Raw genomic sequence first — 25,699 nt, 5'->3', positions numbered from 1 at the left:
AATATTCTAATTTTAATAGAGTCAAAAGTTTGAATGCCATCTCTGAAAAACAACAGTATCTTGGTTTTTATAAATAAAGATAACAAGGAGGTAAAGATAACTGCTGATGAGTTCTGTCCATTTCTGTACTTATATATGTCGGAGAGTGGCAGATCTACTTGGCAGAGGATATAGAAATAATTATCTACTTATCACAAAATACTTTACATATAAGTCATAATTTTACATATCTGATCCCCCCCCCAACACACACACACACACACCACAGTTTTATGTTTGCACATTCAATGAACGTGGTAATAATTCTTCAAGGTTTGCTAACACAAAAGATGATGCAGTCCAGACTGCAGTGCATAAATCTAGATTAACAGGATCTTCAACAGTCATTGTATCTCCATTAGAATGATGAAAATAAAAATATTTCCCATTATCATTAAGTAAAGTAGAACCAGGTATTCCAGCTTGAATCCAAATGGTTATGTCTGATCCCTCTGGTGACAGTTCTAACTGGGTGGCATTCACCACATCCAACAGCTGCAGGACTTCCTGCATAATACACTGAGCTTGTTTATTTTTTCCTGAAAATGTTAAGCCATAAGGTTTGAAAGTACCTTCATCTGATTCCATGACTAGACTATAGTTATCAAATTCTTTTTTATGGCTATCGAAGTAAGCTTGTGCACCCCAAAGTCCTTCTTCCTCTCCAGTCCACAAAACTGAACGTAGAGTACGGGTGGGGCGGAGTTGCAGTGCACGAAGAACAGAGAGAGCTCGCCACGAAATAAAAGCTCCTGCACCATCATCCATAGCTCCTTGTCCGACATCCCAGCTGTCCAAATGACCACTAACGAGCACAACCTAAATGATATTGGGAGAGGAAAAAAAAAAACATTAGAAATAAGTGATGCATATTAATAATGTATATCCACATAAGAGTGGTTGACAAAGAATTTTAAATAAGTAGAAGATTTTATTTATCTCAAAATAACGTTTCCAATTTCCTTTTAGTGGCTGTTTGTCATGCAGTAGTTAGGAATGCAGGATATGAGACACTATACAATTCATACAAGAATAAAATATGGTGTTCTTATTTCAAACACAGCTGACAATTTTAATCGAGTTCTATTGTTTGTTTTTAGAAAAATATTAAGTCATAATTTGTATGAGGATTTGCATTAATCATTTTGACATGTGCTGATCAATTAAAATACTAATGTAGTTGATTCAATACAGCAACTTGTAGGGACCAAAGGAATAATATGTTATAGTGAAAAGTTTGCAGTAGCAATATTTTTTTTTAATTTAAATTAAAGGGATATTAAATCCCACATAGTAGTTTTAAAACCGAATAAGAAACTCAAAGATTGGAATCAGAGAGTCTCTTGCCAAATATAGTAAACTATAAAGTATCAGCGACCACTGGCGTGAGCAAATGCAAGTGACCCTAGCACGTAGTGCAATACCAGAAGACTCGCAGCAAAGTCGGTAAATTCTGATCGCTATTCTTAGGTATTTTCCATAATGTAAAAACACATTTCCTAGGAAATGTATGCTGTTATTACATTATGGTAGGGAGGTCACTACCCAGACCGGTTTCAGCCTTTTTTGAGGCTTCATCAGTGAGTAGCTAGACCTAATACCAAAGTGTATAGCGAAAAGAACTTATATACTCTGCGAGTGATACGAGTTTCCAAACAGGTGCAACCATTAAGTTACTTAAGTATAAAGAGCTAATAAGCTTCATTTCGGCAATGAAAACATTTAAATTAAGGGGATTTATTGCAGTAGCAAGTTTGTTTATGAAATCAAAGAATTTATGACATAGAATTTTGCAATTTTTGTGAATGAATACTGACCACTGCTAAAAGTCATTATTCATTCACAATCCAATTTGTCATCTGCTTCTTCTTTACTTCTGTCTTCACCTTTCCCACACAGTTTTTTTTTTTTTTTTCAAGGATTACAAATATATTGAATATCTTGCTATTCAATGCATCAATAGTTTCCTTCCTTATTCCTAACCACTTGTCCACCATAGCACTCATGCGCTATAAACAGTGCAAATCTGGTGGTAAAAAATAAAATATAAATATATTCAATACTCCCCACCATACTAGCCTTGCATATTTTTTCATTTGGATCTGTCATATTTATCAAAAATTATAACTAAATAATATGAACTTGATTTTCAATTTACAACTACCAAATATTTTTATAGCTTTCTGTAGATCTTCATTGTTAATGAAGTCAGCAATTTCATATCAAAATCTTTTGCAATTATTTAATTTGGATGGAATTTCTGAAGACTTGTAGCAGATTTATTCTGTATCCAGAATTCTATAGAATAAATGTGTGGTGGGAAAATCCTAACTCAAATGTGGCTTGGATAGGACTGGTTGTAAACCTAAAAGCGAACTGTAGTTCACCTTTAGGTCTATAAACACATGTTTATCACTGATTGAGTTAATTCACCCCAAAATTATTGAAATGAAGATGATATCCTGACAGGAATAGAAATGGAAGGGTACAATGTTTTTCACAAAGATAGACAAGACAAGAAGGGAGGAAGGAGTGCTGTTGATGATAGCAGGGGAATTATATCCACATAAGGTAGACATAAAAGAGGGAAATGGTGGTGATAGTTTTGAGGCAGTGTCATGTGAGGTGAAGGTTGACACCAGAGATATGATATTTAGTTGGATGTTGCTATAGGTAGTGTGGCCGAGCAGTATAAGGCGCTGGTTTTAGGTACCAGTCTCATTGAGGCATGGGTTTGAATCCCAACACTGCTATTGTATTTTTTTTTGTGTGTGTCATAATTATTCATGCCGGCCTGGTTGTTCTAGTGGTTAGCATAACTGCTCTCCAGCCAAAAGGCTGCAGGTTCGAAACCTGCTGTGGGCATGGATGTTTGTGATTGCTTATGGAAATACTAGTGGTGGTGGGTGGCAGATATCATTGGTGTAGTTGCAGTTGATAGATTCAGTGGTGGAGACAGGGTCATAGAGTGGGTGCCCTCCCTTGATGAGTCCTTGGACTCCCTGGAGGTGTCACATAATAATAATATAGGCCAGGGGTGGTGGCAAAGAAATGTATAAAAAGCTTCAGTTAGTGAACAAGGAAAGGGTAATTATTGTGGCAGTATAGACTGGAATGAAGTATTTGGAAATAAGGAAAATGTATTCTCAAGAACTTGAGAAATCTACGGCAGTATGTAAAGGAGGGCATGCAAGGTTCGAGAGTTTTGGATCTGATCATTTCATCAGAGGATGTAACTGTGAATGGGGGTTCTGCACTTCCCTCCAGTTGGTAAGAGTGATCATGAAGTGATCACATGTGTTGTGGCTAGCCATATGAAGACTTCTGTGAGGAAAGGATTTGGAAGTACAAGACTGGTGATTAAGACAAGTTGCTTGGAGCTATAGCATGGAATAAGGAGATGAGTGGTAAGGAAATGAAAGGTAAGGAAATAAAAAAATGGGGTGCTTAAGGGTCAAAGCTGTATAACTGAGAGGAGACCTCCACATAGCCTTTAAAGGAATGCAGAGAACCGACCAGGGCTTCTGACCTGATGTCCAATCCTCACCTTCTCGTGGTGCACCCTGTTGGGTATCTACTTTGATACTGAACGAACGAGGATGGGCTGGCAATTTGGGATTTAGCCGACCAAATTGTATTCTTATTGGTTAAACCAAAATAAAAAATGATGGTACAACATGACAAAATTTCATGCCGGCTGGGGCGGCGCCCGGTTAAACAAGGCCCATGTTGTTTTCGCCGGGGAACCAGGGCCAACTGCGAAAAGTCAGCTACTGGAACAAATCTGAAAACAAACAACAACTCAACATCACCAGAGTTAAAGATCGGTACTATCAACGTAAGAAGCCTGAATGGCAAAGAAATGGAGCTAGCTCAGGAATTAGATAAGTACCAGATCGACATAATAGGGATGACTGAAACAAAAAAGACCAAAACTGGTGAGATCTTTCTGAGCAATAAATACAAAATGTTATATTCAGGCAATGACAATCAAGGAAAAGAAGGAGTAGCCATAGTATTCAACACAAAATACGAGGCTAATCTTCTTGAATGGCAGTCAGTCTCAAGTAGAGTAATGTGGGCAAATATGAGAATGGGGAACTGGACAATGAGACTTATTTGTGCCTATAGTCCCACAGAAGGTTCTACTAAGGTAGAAGTGGAGGAATTTTTTGATGCTTTAGAAAAAGCAACTGACACAATGAAAAAGGAAAAGTTGGTCCTTGTTGGGGATCTAAATAGCAGAGTACGAAATGATTGTGAGACATACAAAAATATTTTGGGAAAATTTGGAGAAAAGAGCAAAGCTAATAATAATGGCAAATATCTGTTGGATTTCTGCTCAGGACATGGACTGGTTATTACTAACACCATGTGCCAACATAAAAATGTGCACAAATTCACATGGAGAGAAGAGGCTAGGAATAAGAAAAGTCTCATTGACTATGTTATTGTTGATAGTGATGTTTTCTCCCTGGTGCAGGACACCAGAGTGTACAGAGGATTTGAAATTGGAAGCGATCACTATTTAGTCTTGAGCAGGATAAAATTGAATTTCATATTGAAAAGAATAACATATAAGAAAGTTTTAAAGCGAATAAAAGTTGAGCAGCTCTCAGATGTGAACTGTAGACTAAAATACAGAAAGATTATTGAAAAGAAAATGAAAAAGTTTGAGAACAGGAATCAAACCTTGGAGATTCAGTGGCAAACTCTGAAGAAAACATTGATTGATTCTGCCAGTGAGGCATGTGGTGAGGTTGTGTGCAAGGATAAAAAAATCAGAACTCCATGGTGGACACAGGAAGTTAAAGAGGCAGTGAAGGAAAAGAAGAAGGCATTTCAAAAGTTCCTGGCAAATAAGTCAGCTTTTACTCTTACAGAATACAGAGACAAATGTAAGAAAGCTAAACAGTGTGTAAAACTAGCTAAACAAAAGTCATGGGAGGACTTTGGCAAGAATATAGAAAATAAATATCGAGAAGGTGGCAAAATATTCTGGAGGTTTTTGAAGAAGCTTAGGAATGGAGGAAAGAGTGCTGTAAAAGGAGTTAGAGATGATAAAGGTGACATTAAAACAGGAGAAAAAGATATCCTCGAAGTATGGAGTAATTACTTTGAAAAACTGCTAAATGAAACAAGCAGTGATGACAGCACAGTGATAAAAAACACTGACCAGGCATGCAGTCAGGAATACATATCCATACTTGAAGTAGAAAAAGCCATCAAAGGCTTGAAATGTGGAAAGGCAGCAGGAGTGGATGATATTCGACCAGAAATGCTGAAGTATGGTGGTATAAAAGTCTTACAGTGGCTGCACTGCATAGTTCAGAAAGCCTGTACAGAGGGACAAATTCCCGATGATTGGAGTAGAGCTCTCATAGTACCCATATATAAAAAGGGAAATAAAACTGAATGTGAGAATTACAGAGGTATTTCCCTACTGAGTGTTCCTGGCAAGATCTATGCAAGTATTCTTGAGAAACAGTTGAGAAGAATTGCGGAAGAAAAGCTTGGTGAAGAACAAGCTGGATTCAGGCCAAATAGAGGCTGTCAGGATCAGATCTTCACTTTATGATAAATAGTCGAGAAAGCATGGGAATATAACAAAGATAACCAACATACATAAGGAGTTAAGTAAGTTAGATGTCAATAAGGCAATAGGACTTGAAAACATATCAACACATACCTTGAGGGAATGTTCCAGGAGTTAGCATCAGTCTTGACCTGCCTGTTTAACAATATTTGCAACAGCACAAGTTCCAAAGAAGGCAACAAATTATAGACTGATCTGTGTATCTGGAGTTGTAGTTAAGGTACTGGAGATACAGAAGTATGATGATAACAGTGGTATATCAGCATGGGTTTGTTAAAGGGAGGTCGTAATTTTCAAACTTGCTATATATATATATATACATATATATATACCTAACAAGGTGACAAATATCTTGGACAAGGGAGACGCATATATAGTGGTATACTTGGATTTTGCAAAAGCTTCTGATATATTGCCACACCACAAGTTGGTCACTAAATTGATGCAGATGGGATTTGATGACAGTGATGTGCCACAGGGATCACTATTAGGACCACTGTTATTTAATTTGTATATTAATCCTTTCTGACCTGAATTTTTTTTTTACAAGCTAAAAAAATTTTTCTTTCTATTTATTTTGTCTTTAGGTCTAAAAAAAGCAAGGATATCAAGTATTTTTCTGAAAAATACATTTTCATTTTTCAGAAAATGAAAATGTATTTTTTTTCAATGATTCATGGAAATTTCATTTTCAATGAATCATTTCAGAATTGAAATCATTCGCCACGTAATATGAGGTATGAAGGCCATGAAAGTTAGTGATTCCAATTGGAATCACTAGGTCAGAAAGGGTTAATAATACTCGGATAGGTTTCCCTGGTGATATACAACTGTTTGCAGATGATGTGAAACTGGGGAGATTGATGAGGAATTAAGCAGATGTGGTCTTACAGAAGACTTGAATAGATTTATTTTAAATAATTTTAAAATAATTTAATCCTTTATCCAAGTATAAGCAAACAAGTTTGCACCTGAACTATTTTTAGAATTGGGGCAACTCGTATAAAGAAGCTAATGACTTCACATCACTTGCCTTAGTATTTACTATTATTACGGGCAACTCCAGGGAGTCATTGGACTCATCGAGGGAGGCCCCAAATCATATTCATCACAACTATTTGACATTCATACAGTATCTATCATACCTCGCCTTAAACTCATTCACTGTCACAGCATCCACCACAGACTCAGGGAGCGCATTCCACTCATTCACTACTCTAAAAGTAAAGAACCCAGCTCTAACACCTTTACTAACCACACTTTTGCCCAGTTTCCATGGATGTCCCCTAGTCCTCCCACAACCAGCCCTGTACTCAAAAATATCTTCTGAATTAATTTTATAGAAACCCTTCAGTAATTTGAATGTCTCAATCATATCTCCCCTCCTCCGCCTATCAACCAATTTTTGCAACCCACAAATCCTCAACCTGTTCTCATACGGTTCATTCCACAGACCTGCTATCATCTTGGTCACTCGCCTCTGGATACTCTCCACCTCCTCCCCATCAAGAAGAAACCTAGGTGACCAAATCTGAGCACAGTAGTCTAGATGGGGTCTTATCAAGGCTCGATACAGAGGAACAATAACCTGCTTGTCTCTGCTTGTCATCGTATTCTTCAGCAACCAAGTGATTTGATGAGCTGTTTTGGTCACTTTTGCAATGTGTCCCCTAAATTTCAATTCCTTATCTACCAACACTCCTAAATCTCGTGCCTCATCAATTTCCTGGAGCACGGTTCCACCAATGCAGTAAACTGCCGCCAATCTTTTCACCCCAAAATGCATAACCTTACATTTTGCCACATTAAACTGACATCCATTCTCCTTAGCCCAGACCTCCAATCTATCCAAATCATCCTGCAAAATTTTGACGTCATCTGCATTCACTATTGCCCTACCCAACTTCGCATCATCCGCAAACAAATGAACTGTTCCTCTCAGATCCTTTCCTATATCATTTATGAACAAATTAAACAGCAGTGGTCCAAGAACAGATCGTTGTGGCACACCACTAGTCACAGGCCGTCTTGTGGACTCTACTCCCGAGTAAACCACTCTCTGATATCTCTCCGTCAACCACCCTCCTATCCATCTCACCAACCCTATGTCCATTCCCATATGCTGCAATTTACTGATTAGAATTCCATGTGGAATCCTGTCAAAGGCCTTGGCAAGGTCCAGTAGAATCACCGTAAACCCATTACCCTTATCCAGTTCAGCCGTCACTGTGTTATAATACGTGAGCAAGTTACTGAGGCATGACCTACCCTTCACAAAACCATGCTGTCCCCGATACAGTATCCCATTTTCTTCTATCCAATCTTGTATTTTCCTCTTGGCTATTTTCTCTAAGACCTTGACAATGATTCCTGATATGCTAATCGGTCGGTAATTTACTACAGCAGTCTTGGAACCACCTTTATGCAGTGGAACTATTTTCCCCTCTTTCCACCCGCTCGGGACTAACCCAGACCCGAGACTCAAATTAAACAAAATGGTCAAGGGTACTGACAATTCTTTAGCTGCTTCTCGTACAACACGAGCTGGTATACCATCCAATCCCACAGATGTATTGACATTGAGGTTATGCAATAGACTACTCACCTCCACTTCATTAACCACAATTCACGTATAATCTACTGGTTTATTCGTTTCTGCAATGTCACCACCTGGATGATATACTTTTGCAAAGTGCTCACTCAGTAACTCAACTATCTCAACTGATTCAGTTACCTCCCTACCATCGGCATTCTTTAAAATCAATCTGCCATGTACATTTTTCCTTTTACTTGCTACATATCTAAAAAACTGTTTAGGATTCTCTTTAGCCTGCATGGCCAATGTTCTTTCGTAATCCTTTTTTGCTTTTCTTACCACACTCGTCACCCTTCTGGCCTGTGCTTTATACCGTTCATGTGCCTGCCGGTCACCCTTCTCCTTAAATTCCCTCCATAGTTGTTTCTTTTTTTGCAACTCAAGCTTAATGGTGTTATTCATCCATTTAACCCCTACTTGATTTATTATTCGGACTCTAGGTATACAGTCAGCCATTGCTTCATGCAAGCACTTCTTAACTACCTCCCATGCACTATCAACTTCTAGTCCTTGCAGTTGTACATGCCATGGCACTGAACCAATCAAACTCCTAAGCATGTCATACTTTCCAGCCCGATAATTCCACATGTACCCTGTCTTAATTGAAAATTCTACACCTTTAGCCACCTCCCAAGTTAAGACCCTATGATCACTCTCACCGATTGGTGGCAATGTGGTCATATTTGTTACAGCCAAATCCTCAGATGTAATTACTAGGTCAAGCACTCTCTGACCCCTAGTATTTTCCATTACATGCTGTCGCAGATAGTTATCCCTTAATAACCGCATAAAATCCAGTTCCTTCCTTCCGTGTGTCCTCTCCTCACTCCAATCAATGCGACCATAGTTGAAATCTCCCATAATAATCACCCTCCTTCCACCCATTTCTTCTATTTGCTTGTGCATACTGTCACCACCATCTTTTCCATCACCTGGTCTATAGCAGCACCCAATTGTATATTTAGTTCTGCTAGCCACAATCTCACACCAAATGGCCTCAAATGTGCTCTTTTCTCTATCCTGCAATTCAACTTCTATTCTCCTTGGCTGGAGCTCATCCGCTATCATCAACAATACTCCTCCCCCCATTTTATTCTCTCTGTCATTCCTGAACACACTATACCCATCACATTCAATCCCACTAGTTATATCATCTACAGTCAGCCATGCTTCACTAATACCTATAACCTGTGGTCTGGAAGTGCCAACCATGGCCAAAAACTCTTCCTTCTTGTTCCTAATACTCCTAGTATTAGTGTACATGAATTTAAGACCCCCATTAGCCCCAACCCTACCTTGATGCCTTATATTAACTATCCCACTCAGATTTGTTGTCCTTATTTGCTCTGGCATATTATATTCATTCTTACATTCAACTGCCTCCATAAGGACTGTATCTCTACTCCCCCCCCCTAACAAATCTAGTTTCCCTGAGTTTGCACATCCACTACATTCAGCAACACTTTCTCAAGTCTTCTTACACCGTAACCATTCAAATGCAAGCCATCCATCTTATATAGATCCTTTCGCCCATCAAACTCACTCCACACATCCACAAATTCTACACCACTCGTCATACATAACCCACGCATAAAGTCATTTGCAATTATAGCCCTCCTTTTAAACATTTCACTGTCATACCGTGCCAAAAGACTAATCATTCTAACTCTCTCACTCTTTTCTTTTGCTACCTCAAACAATTCATTCAGGTCTTCTATCATTTCCATTTTATCTCCTTTCAAATCATTCGTACCTGCCACAACAATCATTTCTTTCACCCTTTCCTTTTGCTCTGTAATAGACGCAGTTACGTCCTTTATGGTCGCACCAGGTTGGTACGATTTTGTCAAATCCTCTACTAACACACCTCGTACTAACGAGTCTCCATACAGCACTCTATCCTTCATTTTGTTCATGTTCACATTCATACGTCTATTTTTCCTGTCATACCTTTTATTATTGGTTGGTTCATTCAGTCTACTTTTGTTCATGCACTCTAGCTGCTGTTTTGCTCTTTCTATCGCACTATTTAACAACGCGATCTCACTCAATGCATCTATCTCATCTTTTCTGTTCTCTGAGAAACCATTTATACTATCATTCACACTTTCTACATTCACACTCTCACAATTTTCATGTACAACCTTGCCGTTTCCTGTCATATCCCTGTTTCCTTCATTCTGAAGGTTGACAAAAATATCACACTCACGATCCGAAATACACTTCAATTCCGCATTCTCCCTACATTTTCTACACACATTCAATCCTTTATTATCATCTAACCACACACCGACCGCACTCCGCAAAGCGTACATTTCACAGCTAGTACACTGACTCATTTCTTTTATGCTACCGTTCTTTGATAACGATGGCGAACCTTCATTACTGGCCGCCATTTTCCTTCGCACAGGTGCCATTATTATCTGTGACGTGTTTTGTCAAATTATACCTTAATCTTTAATAATTATTCAATTAATAAATAAGAGGAAAAAAAGTACAAACATCAGAACATTTAAGTACTAAATATAATTAAATAAAATGAAATATAACTAAATACAGTAACTTAGCTTCGTTTTGTCTTCCACCGTTACACGTTCGATTCCGACGGTACCAAAATATATTATATCGCGACAGCAACTAACTTCCAAAAAACAACCACTGAAGTACACTCGTATTCAGAGAAACAATTTAGCACTCAAAAACGTAGAAAAACGGGGGAAAAAGCGGACTATTCACCGATTAAAAATCACTTTCTTCTGCACAGGTCAAATTCACCGCTACGTGCTACGGCGACGCTAATACACTTGGAAGGGAATTTTTGCAGAAAGTTGAAGAGATATCAGACTGGAGACAAGTTGTGAATACAGCATATGAGACAATGGCAATGATGTGGAGGATCTTAAGTTATAGAAATAAAGAGGTTCTCATTCTATTGTGTAAGGCATTGATCAGGCCATGTATGGATGTACATGTACTGGGGAGAGATTTGGTCTCATGGTTTTCATGGTGATGAGGATATGCTTGAAAGACAGAGAAGACTGACTAAGGTCATAACTGGTCTTTGGGATATGAGGACAGATGGGAATGCAATTTGCAAAGCATTATGAATAAGAGGAAGAGAGGGAATATAATCGAGACATTTAAGCTGGTAAAGAATTGTTATCAGGTTATAATGTGGAAGAAATTTTTCACAGAATGGGGAAGAGGATAGAACAAGGGGACATACCTGGGAGTTGTATAAAAAGTGTGTGAACAGGAGAATAAGGAGTAGGTTCTTTGCATGTAGAGTGGTTGGTCAGTGGAATACTTGGCCTGAGACTGTGGTGAATACAGAAACATTGAATGAGTTTCAAGTACAGTTTGATGGGCTTTGTGTGTAATAGTATTTGCCTATATATATAGATAGATAGGCAAATTATTACTTCATTATTGGAGTAATTGCTTCATTATTACCTCGTGGAGGTCTGGTGTTAATAATAATAATAAGAAGAATATAAAGAAATGAAGTTAATATAATTTTTCCATATTCGAAAATCCTGTTACTGCCACATAACTAAGAAAAGTTCCCTAAAATTATGATCATCCTTTTCAACAATTCCCCCCCCCCTTCTGTACTATACTCCACATGAAGCTGTGATAATACTCTGCTTATAAGTTAATTACATCTTCTTCTGATATTTTAATTAATGAAAATCCAAGTCTTATTAAACTCAAGAAGCTAATAAAAGCTATTTTCAAGAGCAGGCTTTTAAAAAACATCCTGCCAGAATTTGAATCTACAGTGGCTTATACTAACTTTCACACAAATTCAATTATTTATTCACTTTATACCTATTCTGTTCTTAATATAAGACATAACATATGAAGTAATAATGAACGTAACAATGTAAAGGGGTTGCTTCCATTTTAGAACAGTTTGCCAGGATACTATCATGTTCTCTCCAACTATTAGAATCTGAATGCAATGAATTCACGTACATTGGCACATTTTGGGAAGCAATTTGTTATATTCCTACGACTTTATGTCTGCCTTCAGAAAGGCAGTAAATTAAATGGTAGTAAATTAAGTTATTAAACTTAATTTACTACCATGAGCCTTCGTAGCTCAATCAGTATAGACAAAGCCCTCTAGTTGGTAAGACCAGGTTTTGAATCCCATTTTGGATGCGAAAAACTTTATCAGGTCTTTCAACTAGAGGATAGTTAGCCGGTCTCATATGTATATAGATGGGTTTTTCCCCTTCAGATATTTTGTCCCTCAGAAGAGGCAAACTGGTTAGTAGAACATACACAATTTATAAACAAGAATACTCAGAAGGAAAGGGCTAACCACCTTGTCCTCAAATTGCAGATAACAAAATCCAAGAATACTTGGAAGGTCATAGGTGTTTAAGTGCCTGTTAGAGCCACTGATGATTTTACTACCATGCTATCACATCTACCTTTTCTTCTTCTTTCTTTCCATTAATAGGTCTAGTTGCCTGTTATGGTCTCTTCCCATCTTTTCAAAGGCCATCTTCTATTTCTTCTCCCTTGAGGTTGATATTTCTGTATCTCTCTGGGGAGTCTTCCTTCAACACCTACCTTATCACAACTGTTTTCTAAAGAAGTCTATTTTGCTTAGACAAATGCTCAGCATGAATTACCATTTAAACAATTTTAATTACTAGATTTCTCTCCCTGTTTTATGCTTATGCACAGACCCACACCATACATGCCCACAGTCAAAACCAAATCTGATGGAACCTCCTATATTTGTATATTGCTTGTGTTCTTTTGCAAATTTTTTGTAAGATGAAAAACCCTGCCACCTCCACATGAGAAACCCTGATAAAGGTTCTTTGTGACAGACAGAATTTGAACCCAGGTCTGACCAACCAAAGGGTATCTGTAAAACCAAATGAGCTATGAAGGCCTCAATTACATTGAGGCCTTCATAAATATCATGGAAAATGATATTTGGAATATGGAGATCGATTCAAAAATCATTTTCCATATTGTTATTTTAAGAAATTTAAGAAAACTTAAAAGGAATTTTAATTTGAATTAACTACCTGATCACAAGACCTAATAAAACCCAATTATTAAAAGCCCAACAGAAAGTATTGTGTGAATGTAGGTATGATGTCCTTGAAAAAGGGGAAAACAAAACACACATATATATATATATATACATATATATACACACACACATGGTATACTAAATTTAAATATTTCAATTAGAAAATAAATATTAGACTTGCCTGTTCAGGATACTTTGCTCCTATTATTTCAGCTATAGTATTCCTTGAAATTACTGGAGGCAAATTTTTAGCATCCATTTTCAGCTCTATAATTATCTTTTCTCCTACATAAAAATAATGACGTTTATGCTTCACTCTCCTTTACAAGATGCTAATTCAGTAAAATCTGCTGACATGAAATAAAGCTTATAACTGGATTTATGACTGATTTCACCAAACTGTGAAACAATTCTTAACTAGAAGCAGCTTACATATATCACATATCAATATAGTAGCAGCAAAATCATGATTTTTATTAAATCAGGTGGAAAGTGAATCAATACTTTGCGTGAAATCATTTGATATGAAAAATTACTAATAAAATCATTTCACACGTCATGTTATTCTATCATGTGTATCCTAGTTTTCAGATATGAAAATATGCTAAGTACCTATAACAAAATGTAATTACTGATACAATCAAAAATCGATTGAACATTGAGTTATAATATAAGATTAATGAAATTAATATAGACAGGTAAAAATATTTGTGCAGAAATATCCTTGCACTACCTTACACAGAAACATCAGTTCCCCTTTAATGGATAAGACATGAATGTTGCAATACATGAGCCGTTCACAAGCCAAATCGATTAACTCCACTTTTTGAATTTTTTTAAATTTTAGTGTCAAAGCACTTGATTGACTCCTAACTTTTTATATTCATAATAAATTTCCCTAATAATAAGGATTAACACCACTAAATGACAAAATTTTTGTTGGCCATCGAATAATAAATGATTTATTTCAGAAGCCAATCTAATTAACTCCATACTCTAATTGTAAATCGTTGCAATGATGCAATTCAAATGCAGAAGCAAGTACTTGATGATAACGGTAAATTGTTTAGTGCTGTCTCATCACAAAAAAAGTAAAATCAGTTACAATCTAACTGCCGCAGAAGTAAGTACTTGTGAATTTTAGTCAGTTGTTTTTAGAAAAAAGAAAAATTATACCGTTATTATATCAAGATGGATGAGACTAATAATAATTATTTGGATGTGGAAAATGATGAATCTGATGGTTCTTCAATACAATTCATTAGCAGAAAGCTCGGCTCAAGAAAATGTTTATATATTTCTTCGGATTCGTCATCTGATTGTAGCAGTGAAAACATTACGACAAATAATTTGATTGGTGAAAAGAAGTTGTAATCCTGATAAATGGACTCGAAATGTCCAAAAGCATAGAAGAATAAAATGTGCTGGCAGCTTCTGTTGCAGATGAAACAGAAGCTGCCATGGAGGCATTTTATAATTTAGACAGTCAACTTGAGCAAAATAATTTTTTAAGAGGTTGTATTAAAGTTAACGAAATAAAAAGAAGGCGCCTGAAGGATAACAGTAAAATGCCAAGATCATGTTCTTTCACATATTATTTTCAAAATAGCCGAAAAAATGATATTTATGTTTGCAAAAAAATTTTAAGGATACTTATCAGATATGACTGTTGTTGTAAAGAATAAGTTTTGTCTTTGATTGATCGTCGCGGTCGCCACGTTCCAGGCAATAAAACTGATGACATGCAAGTTATAAAACATACAGACTCATTTCCTGCCTCAACTAGTTACTACACAAGAGCTCACAATCCAAGACAAAAATATTTAGATCCAGACCTAAATATTAAGTAAATGTACGAACTGTACATCGCACAATGTAAAGATGAAGATATAGTACCGGTGAAAGAAAAATATTACTACGGGGGTATTCTCCATTAAATTTAATTTACATTTCAAGCAACCGTCTAAAGATACATGCCAAACTTGTAATTCTTTGCAAATAAAAATTCAGTCTTCGGATGGCAAAACTTGAAAAGGACATTACCAGAGGCTGAACAGGCTCATAGTCATATGACTGCAGATGGAATGGCAGCATCCGAAGAAATTTTTGTATTTTCTTTCGACTTAGAAAAAGCTTTAGCCTTTCCTAAACTTACTACATCGGTAGCTTATTATAAGCGAAATTTATATGTTTATAATTTCGATTTTAATAAAAATATAAGCCGCATGTTCGTTTGGCCAGAAACTGAAGGATCGTGCGGGTCTCAGGAAATTTCATCATGCCTAATAAAGTATAAAAAGACTTATGCTAAACATTATGAAAAATAATAACCTATTCAGATTCGTGTACCAGACGAAATAGAAATATCAAAACCGTCTTAAGTTTATTGAAATTGGTTCCAAGTACAGAAATAAGAGCTGAGCCAATTGAAATGAAATTTTTGGTAAGTGGACATAGTTATTTGCCTAATAATTCAAATTTTGCCATTATCGAGTCACATGCAAAAAAAAATTCAAAACATTTTTTCACCAGATGATTGGTACAATATAATCAAAACCAGTAAAAAGAAAGCACCATTTAATGTGGTTCAAATGACTCATCAGGATTTTTTCTCAACAAATCCTTTAGAAAATTCTATCATTACCAGTAAATTGGCTTAAAGTGCACTGGATAAAATTAGAAAGGTCGAAATCCCATGTCATACAATTCAAATATGACTTAAACGAAGATTTAGAATTTCATGCCATTAATATAAGAAAATCTGTAGCAGGTAGACACTAGGTCTGAAAAATGTAGACCAGCCTTTGTTATATTCTACAGGTAGAACTGTGACAAGAGAAAAGAGGAAAGATATGATGGACCTGTTGAAATTCATTCCCCCTATTAAACATGATTATTATAAAAACTTAAGAACAAATCAACATGACGGGACCTCAAATACAGCTGACGAAGAATACGTTTAAATGAATCAATTTAAACAAACTAATAATAATAATTGTAATAGTAACAGAACAGTCATTATTCATTTTTGCAAAAAATCTTTAATAAAAAATGTATGATAATGAGGTTTTTCTGTAATAAAAAAATAATTTAAAGACTGAATTGTTATTACTTTTTTTCACTTGCCAAATAGATTAACTCCCTTAGTCACCAAAAATTGTAATAATAATAACGATTACTCCAAAGATATTCTATCTTATACATTTTATATGTCGTTAGATAAAACCTACATCTGCAATAATACATTCTACAATGTTTATTTAAATTTATATTTTAAAAGGAATTTTAAAAAACAGTGTATATTATTTTATCACTTTTCTCCACTTTTTGTTTTATGGAGTTAATCGATTTGGCAAGTGAGCGGCTCATGTGTCATATTAAAATGCAACATAACATAGCAAGCTAAGAGAAGGAACATTTTTGCATTTGAATGCAATAATATGATGTTCAAATAAAATTACTGCTCTATCAAAAAGACCCAATGCATTTTCAAGCTGATCCCAATAAATTTCTAATGAATTACGTTTACATCTATATTCTATAATCTACAGCAGTACCTCACTAAATATCTTGTCCTATCCACTTCTATCTTACACCACATACTCTCAAAGTTGTCAGCATTACTTCCCTAACGAGTTTCTACCTTGAGAGAACACAATTCATCTCTTACTATGAGTAACACTTCACCATCCTGTTTACATTCCTTATCCTGCCAAAATGCAATAGACTTCAATTTCTATCGCTGTCAGAACATACTCCTCAGTTAACCAAGTTTCACTGATACCGACAATCTTCAGAGAGAGAGAATGATTCAATAAGACAAACTCATTTCCTTTATTTCTAATGCTCCTGGCATTTCTATAAGGCTACATAGTTCTGTGAATGCATTGTCAGCATTCACATAGCTATTATCACTCTCTCTCTGCAGACCAACTAGTTCTGCAATATAGTATATACCTTCTCATTTCTCAAGCCAATATCATCACACAATTTCCACCCTTACAATTACTTTCTCCATTCCTTAATGCTCTTATCCTCCACTTGGCATTATATTACCTAGGCAATACACTGACTACCTTTACTCTCTCACAGATTTCTGCCACACAATCCTTACTAATAATCTCAAATCTCCAGCCAAACAATTTATAACCAAATGGGAAAAAATGTTTCTAGAACTATCTCTGATCCAGAGTTCTTCAAAAACATGGGAATATATTATTTAAATTAAGGGGATATTAAATCCCACATTGTTTTAAAGCTGAATAAGAAACTCAAAGATCAAAATCAAAGCGTTTCATGCCGAATATAGTATAGTAACTATAAAAGTATCGGCAACTACTAGCGTATGCCAAAGCACGTAGTTCAAGTATGTATACAAACTAGGGCAACTCATAACAAAGGTGGGTGAAACTCTGATCGCTATTCTTAGTATTTCCCATAATGTAAAACACATCTCCTAGGAGATATATGATGTTATACATTATGGTGGGAGGTCACTACCCAGACCGGTTTCGATCTTTATTGAGACCTCATCAGCGAGTAGCTAGACCAAGTATAATACTAAGGGTATAGCGAAAAGAACTTATATACTCTGCTATACGAGTTGTCAAAAAGGTGCACCCATAAATTATTTAAAATAAAGAGTCAATAGGCTTCATTTTGGCGATGTAAACATTATTTAAATTAAGGGGATATTAAATCCCACATTGTTTTAAAGCCGAATAAGAAACTCAAAGATCGGAATCAAAGAGTTTCGTGCCGAATATAGTATAGTAACTATAAAAGTATCGGCGACTACTAGCATATGCTAAAGCACGTAGTTCAAGTACGTAGTACAAACTAGGGCAACTCGTAGCAAAGGTGGGTGAAGATCTGATCGCTAGTCTTAGTATTTCCCATAATGCAGCTCTTTGAGTTTCTTATTCGGCTTTAAAACAATGTGGGATTTAATATTCCCTTAATTTAAATAATGTTTACATCGCCGAAACGAAGCCTATTGGCTTTTTATTTTAAATAATTTATGGGTGCACCTTTTTGACAACTCATATAGCAGAGTATATAAGTTCTTTTCGCTATACCCTTAGTATTATACTTGGTCTAGCTACTCACTGATGAGATCTCAATAAAGATCTAAACTGGTCTGGGTACAGGAGACCTCCAGCCTGTACCTCCAGCATTAAAACTGACTCCTCCAGGATGAAATACTCCAATAAAGTGTTCATTGAACAATTCCACTATGTTCGCTGCATCAGTCACTGTATTCCCATTTTTATCCCACAATAACATTCTTCCACAGTCATTTCTCCTCCTACTGGCCACATATCTAAAAAATTCCCTAGGATTTTCTTTGGATCTTAGGGCTAATCTCCTCTCATATTCCAGTTTCGTCTTCCTTACCATACTAGTCACTCTTCTGGCCTGTGTTTTATACTCTTGATGCATTTTCTCTTCTCCTGTCTCCTTATATCTCTTCCATATCCGCTTTTTCGCATGCAATTCCTGTTTAATATTGTTTGTCATCCATTTTACTCCAAATTGTGTCCTCTTCTTCACTCGGTATACAACTTACCATTGCTGCTAACAAATATTCTTTCATAATTTCCCACGCACTAATGATATCCCGGCCTTCCAATTCCTCCCTCCATGAAACTTCCCCAAGTTGATGTCTAAGACTATTATAATCACCTGCCTTATAATTCCACATACGTTCCCGTCTCTTTGATACTGCTGCATGTCTATTCATTTTCCAAGTCAAAACCATATGGTATCTCTTCAACTGGTGGGAGAGATGTCATCTCAGTTATTATCAACTCTTCTGATGCTATAACCAAATCCAAACCTCTTGTTCCCTCTATTACATGTTGCCTAAGACATTTGTCCCTCAAGAATTCTAGGAATTCCATTCCCTTATTGCTGCATGCATCTTCCTCTTCCCAGTTTATACTAGTGTAGTTAAAATCTCCCATAACAATCATTCTTCTTGTACTTGCCAAGAAGTTTAACTGTTTGTATTTTTCTGCATTTGAGGATATTAATTTTTTTTTCTTATTTTTTCATTTGAGGATATATATGTTACCTGAGGATGTGATATATGAGAATAATATCCTCAAATTGAAGGATAATTACTATAAGAAATTGTGATGGACACAACATGAAGTTTTAAAGTACGAGGTGATAACTTCTTAGAATATAGCTTTTAGAGGTATTAATGCTGCTGCTGACTGGTGAGAATGATTATGAGTTGCTGACTTAGAAAGTTGTCCAACAGGGGATGGTTACTGTCAAGAAAGAACATATGTAAATGATTATGAGAAGCTCCATAGTCACTAATGTCAATGCAATGTTATGATGAGCTCTGGCAGAAAAAGACTGACAGAATTAGGTATATAAAGCAGAAGTGAAATGGACTAATAGTTTATTTATCCATTATTGATTAAAAATTATTGATTTCATAATCACAAAAGATTTTGTCACTCATTTAGGTTTGCAAAATTTCTATGCATACATTACTTATTGAAGTATATTATTATGCCTCCAGGGAGTCCGAAGACTCATCGAGGGAGGACACCTACTCTACATCTCTGTCTCCACCACTCAATCCACCAACTACCAAATATTATATACTTCAATAGCTGCGATACTACATCTCCTCAATTAATTATCATCGTTTTTGTTTCATTTTCCACAAAATGACATTTTACCTAGCAAATAATTTTGAAATTTATCCTCCATTTCACATGAAAAAGAGATATGAAGTTAAATCCCTTATACTATGATAGAGCACTGATCAAGCCATCTTTAGACAATTGTATGTACATCTGACTGGTAGGATCCGGAAATTAGAGAGGAAACAAAAACACTATACAGGATAGAGGTGTGCACGTGCACACATACACATTCACCAAGCCTACCGCGATGTCAATTATGAGGACAGACTGAAAAAAATTGATAATTCTGAGCATATTAAACAGAAGGAAAATAACTAACATGACTGAAACCTTAATGAGGAAGATATCAGAATAATAAAACCATTTCAACTCATACAATATACAAGACAAAGGAATTTAACATGCTATTATAACAATCAAATTAAATTTGTACTGAAATGTTATCCTACAGCAAAGTAATAATCAAAATTAACAAAATTCTGTTATACACATACCTCTTTGAGACATTCTGTGCAACATTTCTGCATCTTCCACAGTAATGCAAGCAGTAGGAATCTTGGTCACATTGCTGCTGTAGTCTTGCCAACCAGTATGGGGACTATAAATGGAGAATGGTGTAATTGACCGTACTAGTGATGCAACACCACCCAGTTGAGCAGTGTGTAGTGCAGCATAATCTCTATATTCCACTGAAACTCCATAACTAATATAGCCTTGGTTGAATACAACAATTTTACCTTTCACCTGATGGAAGAAACAAAATTACTGTGTGTAGTTTTATAAGATCTGAGGCTGGCTTACATTTATTTTCTATTCAATGCTATATTATAAAGTAGTTATCTCTAATAAACTGCTCCATTCTTCCAGTACATCAATTCTTCAAGCTCTCTGTTAAAATGAATTTCAAAATGATGAAACAGAGAGAAGAAATCATTTCAATGCATTAAAAATTAACATCTTACTACGTTTATGATGTAATTGGAATGTGGTCCAATGACATCTCTACTTTACAACCAAGGCTGTGCATTTAAACCTACCTGTGGCAGATTTTTAAGAAAATTTTAAATAGATTTGGGGGAGGGGGGTCCTGCAACTTTGCAGTTTTGTAGGCTACACTGAAGTTTATAAGAGGGCTACACCTGGCAATCAGCGGCATCACATGCCCATTTAGTTTGAGTAGCTGTCATATAGCTTATGCAACCTGTACTACAAAATTCACATAAAATTCACATCAATTTGACCGTATGATTGCATTTTTATTGATGTATGAAAGTTTTAATCAGCGCTCTATCTTAATTAGTCTAATGCAATTAATTGTAGGATGATTTTGAATACTTTATCAATTAATATGATTTTAAATATGGAAAGCATAAAGGTCAAATGAACAACAGCTATGCTTCATGTGTGCCATTTATGTAGAAAAGCACAAAGGGTTTATGCTTCGTGGTGAGTTTAGATTATCACTGGCAAATACTAGAGTGAGACAAGGATAATTTGAATTTTGATACAATTTTTAAATACAGCCATATAATACGTGCAGAAATCGGAAAAGTAATCACTTGGGAAATAATTACTTTTATGAACTGAACCAAAGAAAGGCTTAAATAACTCGTTTCACTTACTTATTATACACAGGTTCCAACTTCATTCGACAATAATCATACAATTCATGAAGGCTCTGGCAGAAAATGGGACATTCAGTCATCAGCACTGTTTCTCATCGTAAATATGGGCAAAAAGTCAAAAAGTTATAAATTATTTAGAGAAAATTATATATATTAAAACTTGTCTATATTGGTGTCATAAACACGTAAATTCATACTTCATGCACGTAAAACAGATGACACTCAGAAAATAAAACAGAAACTCATGGCAAATGCTAACGTTCAATTGGATTCTTTCACGCAATAACCAATCACCACCACTAACGACTTCTGGGTGCTATTGTCTCAGTACACCCTGCCACGCTTTCTGGGCTACTAACACAAATGTGATGCAATGTTAATGCATAGAAAAGTGTCCTCTTCATGAAGCATTAATATATTATGTGTTTCATTTTAGGAATCATGCAAAGCCAGGAAACAATTAGGGGAGTTTAACAGGAATAAATGCAAAAATATAATACGGTAATAATATTCGCCCCTGCTGGCCACACACACACACACACACACACATTTCGTAGACTTAAATATATAAGTTTAAATATGAATATAAAAACATTTGGCAGACGTAAGGATTATTTGTACAAAAATAAACTGATATAGGTTAGCTTTTAAAACTGTATTTATAATAAAATTATACACAACATATAAAAATAATTTTATTGTATGCAACTGAAATGATTTATGGGCCAATCAAAAACACTCCATGGACCATATGCTATATATTACCGATTCCACAGTAAACGAATTTCATTTGATGTGAGACCCCCTCCCCTTTACTAAAGGTAGCCTGAATCAGCAAGAAAGTATCATCTATGATCTCTAGTACAGTAGTGGTCTTATATCTAAGAATGAAATCAGATTACCTAAAGACATTCACAAACTCATTAACATAGTGGAATTTGAACCCAGAGCTTCTAGGTTAGAAGGTGTAAGTGCTATCCACATGGTCAACTAGGATTTCTGTTGTTATGTTCTGTAAAATATTATTACTTTTAATGCCACTTTTCTTGTTAAAAGAAAAGTGGCATTAAACTTATAGCACTTTTCAAAATGTTTTCTTGACAAGAGGAATGTGAATTGAATAAAGAATTTGCTTCTCTACTTTTCTTCACACATAAGTCCATTAAATGTATGCAAACTTCCCATTTCTTTTGAATACACTTTGACCTTATCACTGCTATTACACTGTATATTATATCTGTGGAGCCCACCACAGAAAATCAGACTAATCCTGCTTATACTTCATTTTAAAAGTAGTTAGATTTTCAGCTTCTGCCAAAGTCGGGAATAAACTTCCAGACTTTAGTAGCAGTCTGGAATAAACTTTTGAATCTCTCGATACCACAAGATTTAGTGATAATATGAAATCATTTCCTAACTGCCTATGTATGAAACCAGAAAAATACTCTTACCTTTTTCCTTGCTATACACCTTCCCTACAAGAGAACACGTACGGAAGGCTGTTCCTTTTGCCTACTAAAATTGTGCAGTCTATCTATGTAATATGGTAAACTGCATTCATTGTACAGCCAGTCATTAGAAACTTGGTATTCAGCATATACCTCAGTCTCTTCACCTGATTACACTGATGAGTCATGATTCTCCTGAAACTCATTCACTGAAGAGTCATTTGTTATGCTATCTCCACTGGTAAACCATTCCTTTTAGTCTGCATGCCTTACTACCTCTATTTGCTTTCAGGGATGATCCCTTGACATAAATAAAAAAAATCTCTTCAGACTGATATTATCTTGGTTATGCTTCCCACCAGTGTCTTCTCATTCCTCGAAAAATGAGAAAGGGTTTGGATAATTTTCCTGGGCCTCCATGGATTCACAAGGTTTTCTTTGTGTTATCTATGGTGGTTTAACCTTTGATGGTGAAACTCATGTTCCGTACATGTTCTCTCGTAGGGAAGATGTACAGCAAGGAAAAAGGTAAGAGTATTTTTCTGGTTTCATACATAGGCAGATGAGAAAGATGTTGAAAGTTTATTTTTCACCTGGTCTTTCTCTAAATCCAGAGTAATTTAATAAAAAGGTGGCACACCGTTTGGCAGCTCCTATAGGAGGAGATGACCTTGCTAATGCTTCTGCCTTGGTATCTCCACTTGGGCCTGGCTCCCACTGAAGAGACCTCAATAAAGGTCGAAACTAGTCTGGGTAGTGGCCCTTCCCATTTAATGCATAACAGTATACATATCCGCAAGGAGATGTGTTTTGCATTATGGGAGATACTGAGATAGAAGTGTTGGTATCTTGCTCCACCTTTGCAAGGAGTCACCCAGTGTTGTACCACCTTACCTCAGTCCTGAAGATACTTTCAGACGCAAACTTTGTTTGCACACACTTGGATAAAGGATTAAACTAAATTTATTATAGTCTGACCAGGTGAAAAATAAACTTTCATCATCATGGGAAGTCCACCTTAGTTAACACTAAGTCTATTGTATCCCCCCCCACCCTCAAGCTCATTCACTTAATCCTCTCCAATAATGCATTCCATGCTCCTACTCCTCTCTCCATGCAAAAACTTACTTCTTATCCTAATCAAATAAAGTGTGTTAAGGCTTGAGTGCTAGGAGAAACTCATGTTAAAGGCTTAATGGAGTGAAACAGTACGGAGAAAGGATTAAAATAATATTTAATTCTTCCAATATTTCATCTCGGTTAATGAGATATTGTTAGAGAGCACAATGAGACTTATGCGTATGCATTCAAGTGCACACAGGCAACACAAAATTAAGTGAAACATTTGGACTAGGGGCGCCTGCTGGCAGCCTAAGATGTAAATTAGGATCTCAAAGTGTTAGTGTTTCCCATATTTTGGGAAGGTTAATGCAACCATATTTATTCAAATTAGGCTGATTTCTGCAAGAAGCTGCTGATTCCAAAAAAAGTCTTTCTCTTCTAAATTTACTGTGATGGAGCATGATGGTCTTTTTCCAATTGATTCTGTGAGCTGTATCCAAAGCATGATCTGCAAGGCACAATAGACCATAGTCATGATTGCAGATGTATATTTTGTGTTCTTCCATGCAGATATTGGCTAATCTTCCCATGGTGGGCCAACTTGCAAGAACAAGGCACTTTATATACTCTAGGCACAGAGATGAGGAAGCTGATCTTTAGTAGAATGGATAAGGGTGGCAAGTTTTTAGTGGGGCTTGAAAGCCATGCACAGATTATATTTCTTTAAGATTCTGACCAGTGGCACACTCAGGATTTAATCTTGGAGGGGACCCGAGCACTCAAGATTTAATCTCAGGGGGGGGTGTTGAGTAGATAATTTACGAATACACACTACGCACTGCATACGACCTATGACTGAGCATCTGCAGTGATCGTCAATACATGACAAGTAGTATAGAAATAGAAGACACAACATAAATTTTAAAAAATGAATTTTAATTAGGAAAAGATTTTTGGAAAATTTTCTAGTGTTTATTTCCTTTTTCTTTTTTTTTTTTTTGTGGGGGGGGGGGGGGGGGAATAAGGGCCCCTTGACCCCCTCCCTGGGTGTGCCACTGATTCCGACTACTTTTTCTGAAGTGCCTCGGACACAGGATTGGTTTGATTTGGTTTATAGTTTATTTGCCACAAAGACAATACACAGGTTATACTGTGCCATACCAAAGGTTACAAAATCAGCATTTACAGAAAATTGGAAACTATGTCTGTTCAAGAATCTCGTTCCACAAAGCAGCATCGCGTTTCACAAAGTAGATGCTGCTGCAGAGGGCAGCAACACACAAGGTCAGAGGTTATTACAGTAGTGCAAAAATAATTAACAATATAAGTTAATATATAAAATACGAAACACTAATCCAAGGAATGCAGTATCTACATATATGTAAAATTATAACATGATTTTATAGCAGTACAAAAATAGGCAAAAAGGGATTATTATATAATATGCATGGATGAAAATTAAATTTAGCAATGTAATATAAACTGAATTTAGCAATACATAAAAACAATTACTAGAAGGTACACAAACAGACAAGGTGCCCTTTCTAATAATCACTATATGAGTATTAGAAAAATAAAGTAGTAAATAAGATGCACAAACAAA

The 25,699-nt window shown here is 36.0% G+C and overlaps 1 protein-coding gene across 1 annotated transcript in view; it reads right to left on the bottom strand.

Annotated features, from left to right (window-relative positions):
- Positions 1-251: 251 nt before the first annotated feature.
- Positions 252-25,699, bottom strand: part of LOC150103649 (carboxypeptidase Q-like) — a 47,843-nt gene continuing 22,395 nt past the window's right edge. Inside the window, exons 2-4 of the mRNA XM_090397725.1 lie at positions 20,456-20,705; positions 13,475-13,578; positions 252-858 (exon numbers count right to left, since the gene is read on the bottom strand). Of these exons, the coding sequence (XP_090253851.1) occupies positions 271-858; positions 13,475-13,578; positions 20,456-20,705 (942 nt within the window). The 3' untranslated portion in view covers positions 252-270. The remainder of the gene's footprint in view (positions 859-13,474; positions 13,579-20,455; positions 20,706-25,699) is intronic.

This window comes from Typopeltis vanoorti, chromosome 9, assembly GCF_054136105.1.
Source record: "Typopeltis vanoorti isolate ZY-2024b chromosome 9, IOZ_Tvanoo_1.0, whole genome shotgun sequence".
NCBI classification, from domain to species: domain Eukaryota; kingdom Metazoa; phylum Arthropoda; class Arachnida; order Uropygi; family Thelyphonidae; genus Typopeltis; species Typopeltis vanoorti.
This window is presented reverse-complemented; position numbering and strand designations above follow the sequence as displayed.